Here is a 9,549-nt window from a genome sequence, read left to right on the forward strand (position 1 = left end):
ATTTACAAGCCGACCTCCGACATGGTTGCGGACGCTCTAACGAAAGCAGTGTCGCGAGTTAAATTCAACGAGTTCAAAATCGGCATTGGCATGCGCAGCATGGGGGAGTGTTAGTTATGCTACTAATGTCAATGTTTCCACTAAATCATAGGTTATGGTAACTGACACAAGGGTTTGGCATTGTTATGCTAGACTGAAAGTTGTGAGTTCAATTCCCACTAAGGATGGTTAGTGCGTGTTTAACCTTTATGGTCAAGACTGCATATGTCTGCGTAATGAAGTGTGTACTTTTTATGTTCGCAAAAAGACTAAGTTAGAGTGTTTCACATACCTTAGGATGGGCCGGTAGCTTTAAACTTAGGTTTAGTATATTGTGTGGTCCGCAAGGCAGTTGCGCGAGGGCCCACACAATTGTGTGCTAGCGCGCCTAACATTAATACACTCACTTCTGCATTTGCACACACAAGCGCACATCGCTTCTATTTCTGCCCTTCCTATACCTTTTAATAACTCGTCGCCTATTCCTTTTTAGTGTAAGCCAAACGGTATGCTCTTCATGTAGAGCACGGAATTGTGAATCAGCAGCTGGTCTAGTTGTCAGCGGAACGCGAAAGATCCGTAGCTTCCCAGGGTTTCTGGTACTCGTACACCGGCTTTTCAGCGCGCCATTTCTGTTCCGATTGCGTGAAATCCCGTACACATAGGTATCCAAGTCTTCGCCGCAATTTAGCGGGCTTGTTTCGATAGATCGATTTCACAATCAACTTTGAAGCGACTCAAGCAATAGTCGCTTCTACGTCTACGCTCGCAGACGGGAAAGACAGGTCCATCTCATTGAGAACGAGCTGAAATTCGTCGAATGCTCCGCGATCGGGACTCTTTTCATCCTCTGTCGTTGTACACGGGTACGGAGGACACAACAAATGCGGAGGTGAGGCTGAGCGAAATTAGGATGCTTTATATAATCTGGGGGATTTAGCTATGTCGCGAGAGTCATCGACGAAATCAGAATCTTACTTGTGTCCCATTTCTGAAGCGTCAGCATTATGCCCAATCTATAAGATATAAAAATATACTTTTGGACACTAAGTCTACCGGAATAGAAGGCTAATGAGTTTTAGCAAACGTTCCTTACTGAGACCTTGGGGACGCAAAGGTATAATGGAAACATTAAAAAGTGGCATGACGCATGGTGAAGCGGAAACTGCATTGTTTTAAGCAAACCTAACGTAGAGAAGAATACCGCAGAGCCACCGTTGTTTGTTACATGTGTTTTGGAGTATATCCTCCATCACGCGATGAACTCGTTGTGTCCAACCGGTGGTCTGTGGATCGCCCGCTGTCGACATATCCAATCGCTTAACTATGTTTGTATGAATTCGACAGTAACACCCGGATCCAAATTCAATAAAATTGCGCAGACAAGCCATGTTATAAAAATTTCGTGTTTGAAAAGTATGGCTGTATATTTGACTGTAATGGTGACGCTGATGGAATGAATAAAGAGGAGCCCCTATTTATAATCTTTCAGCACTTTGCCGAAATCAGCAAGTCAAATGCGAAGGTGGCATGCGGCAAGTTTTTTTACTATATACGCGCACTCATATAGATTCGAATGTGTATATACTACATACTACCCACTGGGCCGTACGTCATTTTACGTTCGAATCTGATATTGTTGAAAGAGTCATGTTCTCAAACTTAACATCATAACGTACTAGCATTATGTCAAGCGAGTCCTGTAATAACGTAAACTTCGAGTCTAATAGCAGTAATTTAAGTGTATTTGCACACGCTTTTATATGAGTTAAAAAATGCATTGACAATGTAGGCTTGACATATTAGTTGTGTCTGACTCGTATTCCGTACGGATAGTATCGACGATTCGTAGTGCCACTATTTTGATTCAACACAAAATATCATATTGGAGACGCGTTATCACGTCTTCCATCACCTCAAGTCGACCTGGCTCAGATTTAATACAACCCATTGAAAAAAAATAACCGTGTTGTTATTTAATAGAGATGTTGTGACGATAATGCTGTGCATAATGACGCATGACCCGTATAGGCATAGCTGTAACCTGCATTTGACAATAGCACACTCCCAGGCAGTATGACTCTGTTGTTAACGGAAAAGTTTTCTCTGTAGCTTTAAGTTAACGAGATTGAGGTACGATAACGCGTTCATACCCATTGGTATCGGCTTGAAGGAAAGCATAGCGAATGGCAAAAGCCGAATCGTCACAGACGACATTAAATGGGTGATAAGGATTTGGAAGTTCCAGGAACAGGCGCGCTCATGCTACACGGCAAGAAGTACATACAAGAGGAGAATATGTACACAATTATAGCTCAATTATGGTTTTCTTGCGATCTTCTCTTCGTTTGTACGCCAACACCAGGGACATCCATTTTGAAAAGAATTGAAAGAAGTCGTGCTAGGTCGGTACATTTTGCACCGAGAAATAGTCGAGCCTGTTTGTAATTTTTTACGATAGTGGTATACACCAATATAGTATGGACTTAATTTTGCATGATTTGCCCAAGGGCCATGCTTCCAAAGCTCGAAAATAAGATATCTTAAGCGCCAAAGCCATATGTTTCGACATTCTTGATAAACAAAGTTAAGCGCATACAGTCGAGGACATTTGGAAACTGCTTAATAAATTTGTCAACACTCAAGTTTCAATATCTCCACGATTGCCAGGATCGGTCTGTGTGATTGAGAAATAAGCTGCTTAATCCGATAGTATATCGATGCTGATGCATAAGAAGGCTCCTCAGACAGAACTAGCAATTTCCATGCCATTCCTCTCGATGTACACACTGCAGTGAGAGAAATGTAACTGATAGAACGATTTTTCGTAAAGTATATTGACTTGGTTGGAGCGCTGCACAAAGTGCATTTGATCATGCTGCTCTGTAACAACTTCTTCTACAAGTTGACACTGAGCCGAAGCAGTAGCTGCATTAAGCTTGCTAAAAGCGTATGCAATTCGCCTATGACGTCAGTTTTCTGACGTCATAGGCGAATTTTCGATTGGGAAATCTCCCATCTGTCAAGACACCCGCTTCATACATTACATGGAAGAAATTATCGATGGCATTGCACTGTTCACCTACTCAGGACTGTCGACGCGTTACACACACGACAATTTTACAGAACTTTTATATCTGGGTACAACATGATCTCTTGTCACTACTTCGTAGTAATCCTTTAACAAAATGGTATAAGTAACGTTGACAATAGCTGCCCCACGCCTCGGCTTAGTATTCTCAGTGATAGACTTGTCCAAGATGGATAAGAGCTCAGCTCCTCCTCTGGTACGTTGGTACCGATAGTACCAACGTGGCGATTTACTGGATAGCAAATGATCACATTTATCCACTAATCATATACATTTTTCTTGCAAAAGATTCCAGATAATGTCGATACAAAAGAAAATATCTGCTTGTTTTTTTCCTGTGTCACTCGTTTTACGAGTGTATACATTTGTTTATCATGCAACCGTAAGGCTTCAATTCTAGCAAGGTGGTGATACTCAACTTTTTCTAACTTGGACCATGCCCTTACAACGGGACACAAATACCAGCTGCAAACGACAGTCATCCTTTCTACCGATTTGTGTTCTGAAGACTGTGACAATAAAATACGTATCCCTCCTATCAAAAGCAAACCCCGCGGATGAAGGCATAAACTTATGTTTTCCCTTTCCAACCTCGTGGAGATCCCGGCTCAAAGCTGTCTTTTTTTTAGTCTAAGCAATGCATTTTCGTGAATATACATAATATCGCAGCTAATAAATTCGTTGGATCATTTGCCCCGCACTAAAGCTGTCGCGGTTTCGTGTGCTCTTCTGAATTTGTAGCAACGGTTGGTTCATGAGTCACCACAGATCGTCAAAGCTGGTTGTATACAGCGCCCATTGACTCTCAGCTGCCTTGGATAAGCTCGAATTTTAAAATTAAGTCAAAGCTCAGAAAGCGTTCCACACTTTAAAGTTAAGGAAGAATAGAGCCTTTAACATCTTGATAAGTGTCTCGAACCAAGACATCGTATCTGCACTCGGTACCCCGAAATGGCTTTTCACATATCCCATTTTGCTTTCAACGTTATTAACTCGTACATAAACGCACGACACTTTCGAGTCTATAAGATCTTTAAATAGTTTTCAAATTCATCATTCGGCAACAAATTTGAGCGAATACATCATCGCTTTAAAGTGTCATTCACTTTGAAGTTAGCCCCATTGATCTCGACCTCCCTGTTATACAATAGAAATTGGTTCTTTTCAATGCTAACAATCCCCTTGAAAAGAGTCTATTGGTCAAATCGAGGTAAAAAAATGACTCTCACTACCTCTAACCAGAGAGAGTTAAGGGAGCGCGCGAGGTGTAAGTGCCTTGTTCTCTCGAAGGTCTGACACCTAATAATACCACACATGTGCTACCTACATAAAATATTACTCTGATTCTTGTTAGCTTTTGCTGATACTCATTTCTTCGCATACCACAGAGCCTCCACCTCCATTGCAAATTGGAGGTTATGGTACGTGCTACCTTGAAAGTTTAATGTTGCATGCGAGAAAGCTTCAGGTTGGCAGCACCTTCTTCATTAGTATGTAACTGTTACAGTTGACTGAAATGGCTCAGCTTGATTTCCAGCTGTGAAAAATCTTACCGCTTAGACATAGTCCAGCAAATTGCTTTTTCTTGACGGATAAATTGAAATTTTATCCGCTCGCGATTAGACAGATCAGGTGATGCACACACTTGGGCACTTAAGCAGCTCCATCACCGAAATGCTTTGTCGTTTGAGTTATCACACACTCGTGCACATTTGTGCACGCTTGCGGATCGCTAGCGTGGTGAGTTTTGCTTAGTTTCTTTTACCCATGCTAATCTATCTTGTTTAATGGAGGATTTGATCGGAGCATTCGTCATCAGATAGATCCAGGTCCATGAACAGATTTCATGATAGAAAAATGACCCTCATCTGTAGAACAATGCTATATAATTACATTCTTCCGTGCATAGTACGAAGTTTTTTCGTTAGTGAGAGCGTCTCTTTATTCTGCGTTAGAAAGGCTACCAGTACGCGGTGAAAGATGCGCAAACTAATAGGCTATATGAAGCCGCAATTCCAACAAAAACTTCTCTCTCTTTCAACGATTATACAAGTTCTGCAAAGTGATCCATATCCACGATCAAATATCATTATGTTTTATATGATGAAGTCGATTTGATAAAGTCGATTTAATTGCAACATTTTGGTAAAATCAAAACAAAAAGTACGAGCTAAGTAATATATCGTTTTATTCTGAAGCACAAGAGCTTTTCGAAATTAGCACTGAATTATTCGACGATTGCCAAAACAAAAACAAATTTGTCATTAAACAGAATGAGACGCTATCATATGTTTAGTTTCTATACTAAATGTCTGACCGTGATTAATCGAGAAGTCGATAAATAAGAAGCAGTGAACAGAGAACATCTTCAAAAACCCGTAATGTAAATACAATTGTTTTGGACATCTATTAGGATCCCAAGAATATTTATACAAATTTTAGATTGCAACGACAAATTATGCTCTCCGCGATAGTCTATGTCTCAAAGTGAAATGTACTCGACGCTGTCAGGTACCTAGTAAAAGGCATTGGTTTTGCAGACTGTTCTTCCGGGACCCTTGAGCTTACTTACAATTTGCTTCACATATGTGGCTGAACAACCACACTCGGCTAATTTTTTATGCCATGTCCAAATTATACCAGGGTTTCAAGATTATTTGTAACCGTGTCGATATATTGTTGTTGGCTCAAAGGGCTATGATCATAATATATTGGAATATTGTAGTTTAAACCAGGGTGACCTCCGTCAAGAATATTCGACTTAGTAAATGGGTACCATCAATAAACACGTCACAGTATCGAGTAATCACTTGTTTGTGCCATTGCATATAGAGAAATAGCGGGATGTTTTGGATGTAGCTGATAATGACCCAGATGTTATCTAAACACCTAATTGGCTGTCGAATAAACGGGCTGAGAATATGGATCTATTTTGCGATATATTCGTCCGCAATCCAGAGTATACAATTCGAATATGAACATCTCAATTGGACACTTATGTTTTTTTCACTTTAAATGTTATCCGTCAATAAAGACATTTGTGATTTTGCCACTGGCGAAATCTTGTTTATGAGCTGCTTTATTGAGAAGCATAATCTTCTTACAAATCATGCAAAAATTAACGCTATACTATATTGGTCGATGCCACTATCCAAAAGGATTTACGGACATGCTTGACTACTACTCGGTGCAAAATTTGCCAACCTAGTATGGCTTGTTACAATTTTCTTCGAAATGAATGTTCAATAATATCGGGTGCTCATAAAGAGAAGATTGCAAAACAATCATTCTTGAGCAGTAATTGTGTACGTATCCCCCAATTATGTCTACTACTTGCCGTGTAGCATGAGCGCGCCTGTTCGAATCCTTCCAAATCCTGATCACCTATTTCATGTGGTCTGTGACGATTCGGCTTTTGCCATTCGCTACGCTTTGCTTCAAGCAGAGACCAGTGGGTATGAACGCGTTATCGTACCTCGATCTCGTTAGCTTAAAGCTACAGACAAAAACTATCACCTTCACTACTGAGCCATACTGCCTTGGAGTATGTTATTGTCAAATGCAGGTTACATCTATGTCTATACGAATTATGCATCATTATGCACAGAAACATCGTCACCACATCTCTATTAAATAATGAAATGGATAGGGTTTGCGCTAAAATATATGCGAGGTCGACTTGATGTGATAAAAGTCGTGATTTCGCGTCTCCAATATGATATATTGAGTCGTATCGAAATAGTGGCATCACGAATCGACGATACTATACGTACAAAATACGAGTCAGACACAACTAATACTTGCGGTAAGACACGTACAAATAAAAAGGCACTTATGTGCGCACATGTTAAATGTCTCAGGGGGTAATATTATATAGCAATCTTGCGCTCCAGGCTTAATTCTAGGAGTGTTGACTTGGTCACTATATCGACGACAAGTGATAACAAGTGCAACGAAGTTGCGAGGCATCTTATACAAAAAAGTCCTGAATTTAATGGTCACGTTACCTAACACGAAAATTCTATTCATTTGCCTCATCCGTACCAGTAAGTACAACACGTTATAAAACGTATTCAATAGGTCACAGTGAATCATGCTTGCGGTCTTACTAGAGACGCAAGCTGTCGATGTAATTGATCAGTTAGGTCGGCTTGCTGTTTGAGAAATTCAAGTCGACGTAAACAAATGAACAAATTGAGTCCGTAAATAAAGCGGTATATGATATCTTTTAATGCGCACGTGCAGAACGACTGCGGTTTGCTTTCACACATAAAAATATTTGCTGAACACGCAATACACGTCTCAACTGGTGCTGTTTCACTTACATTACCTGGTTCATTGCAGATAAAACTAATCTGGTGTCAAACCTTATGAATTCAACTTGTTGCAAAGCGCGATCGTGATCCGAGACGATGGCCAAAGGCAAATCATCGCTTCGTCACTTCTATTTTCGCGAGGAAAGCGAGCAGTTTGGCGGACTCCCGCATCCTATGAACATCCCAATAAACGATTATGGTTTTTGTGGAGGAATTGTTGATACTCATCGACCTATGTTATTGGTCGGGTTACGCTCTTAGCAATTCGAAATATAATGCTGAATAAATTCAGCGTAATTCACCGAAAGCGCGGCGTTACAGAATTAATGGAAATGATACAGCAATTTCAAATGAATTATACATACACTTGCTGTGTCTACTGTAATCCATAAAAGAATTTGCCCTAACTAGCGGTTGTTAAAATGAAGACTATGAGTTCAACTCTTGCCCCCCGCCGCACATCTCGCATTCCTTGCGATCTTACTAAAGCCAGACTGCAATTTCGCATTCATAAGTAACCTAGGAACGGATCGCATTTTTGGAGACAAAGAAAGGTCATGATTTGATTGCGCGTACCTTTGTTCTTATATGATTGTCGAATGTCGAGTCACAGGGCGTCGAGCGTCGAGCGTTATTTGTCGGATGAATCGATCAAAACCATAAAAACGCCGCTAACGATCTTTATGAAAATTGCTGTGTCTTATGCGCTTGTCAACAAGCGAGCTAGGGACATTTCTTGTCTGATTTAAATCATTTATAATGATATCGCCTCAAACCCGTACTAAGACGTTTTATCACTTTGCGTTTGCGTGTTTGATGTAAAGTCACAAAGCCGTCTAGCGGTCGGGGAAGTGAATGGCAGCACACCAGAAACCAGGGAGTCACTCTGACTACTTTCATCTATCTATACCTAACCATTTCACCGAAAAATGTCACCTCGGCGTCGCTTTTAAAATCGCTTTCTTCTAGGCAAATGTTCGAATTATGCGTTGCAAGTAAGCAGCCTGGAAAGAAAGTCATGCGTGCTTCAAAGTCCGCACTGAAATTCGCTTGCTGGAAGTGAGGCTCTTGGGACAAGACTAACGGTATGTATCCCTGACAAGATTCACGTCTGGTGGGGACCTAACGTGGAATTTACTCTGTCGTGGAATAAGTACAGGCTGAACACTATTTTACTTCGCACTTATGCACCACTGAGGCTGGTACCGTGATAAAGTGTAAAGTACTAAGCACAAAAATAGAATGATCGTACTCCAAAAAGAAGTCTCAAGGAAGCTTGTCGCAATGAACTAGCACGTTTGTATCATAGATGATAAACGAAAATATCAGTTATAGCTAAATGCAATTCATTTAATTATATCACGCACTTATCAAGTAGTATCAAGTGATAAGGACTTGACAGGATCAAGATGTTGCGTCCTAGGAGTGGCCTTCTCTAGACGGTTGTTATCGATCGAAAAACCCACGAGTCAGAATCTTATTTCTTTGTGCGAAGCGCCACAATAGCCTTCTTTCCAACGTAAGTGCAAAACAAATCATGGTGTTGGTGTCGGTAAGAAACCTGAGACCAGAAATATGACTCAGCAATTCAGATTGCAATGCAAGTGAAGTATAGTCATCAACAAGATAGCTATCTGAGCGAGGGAAAGCATTGTATACCCCTATCAAGTAGTTCCAAGCTGCAGTCATTCGATGACTAAGAGGTTACTTTAAAGTGACCAAGCGTAACAGCATTAACTATTGTGGCGGCAGACATCTGTTGTATTCAGTCACTGAATAGCGCGATAGGTGCGTTGGACAACAGGAAGAAGGGGATTGGGATGCCCTTTCAAGAAGCGCCATGACCTGATACATCAAAGTCTTACGAGTTTACATTGCGGTAAGGTGTTGAGTAGAGGAACCGAAGTGAATAAATTAAGCTCTTTAGCTCGCTACTCTGCGCTACCTCTAAGCCTGCCTTTCTAGATCCTTCTGGGAGCTTCTATAAGCATCCTGAGTTATCTAGACCATTGAACGCCAGCCATTATGTAATTACTAACTGTGATGTGCTCGTAAATATGGTGACGTCATCTGCCTGTTCAACATGCATTCAGCGGTGTAATC

At 40.8% G+C, this 9,549-nt stretch overlaps 1 protein-coding gene across 1 annotated transcript; it reads left to right on the forward strand.

Annotated features, from left to right (window-relative positions):
- Positions 1–7,542: 7,542 nt before the first annotated feature.
- Positions 7,543–7,838, forward strand: PHALS_12314 (uncharacterized protein; the record flags this gene model as incomplete). The annotated part of the gene is made up of 2 exons (XM_024727840.1): positions 7,543–7,682; positions 7,739–7,838. 2 exons carry the CDS (start codon positions 7,543–7,545, stop codon positions 7,836–7,838), a joined length of 240 nt encoding a protein of 79 aa, XP_024578376.1.
- Positions 7,839–9,549: the final 1,711 nt, after the last annotated feature.

This window comes from Plasmopara halstedii (genome assembly GCF_900000015.1).
Source record: "Plasmopara halstedii genome assembly, contig: Scaffold_614, whole genome shotgun sequence".
Classification (NCBI taxonomy): Eukaryota; Oomycota; class Peronosporomycetes; order Peronosporales; family Peronosporaceae; genus Plasmopara; species Plasmopara halstedii.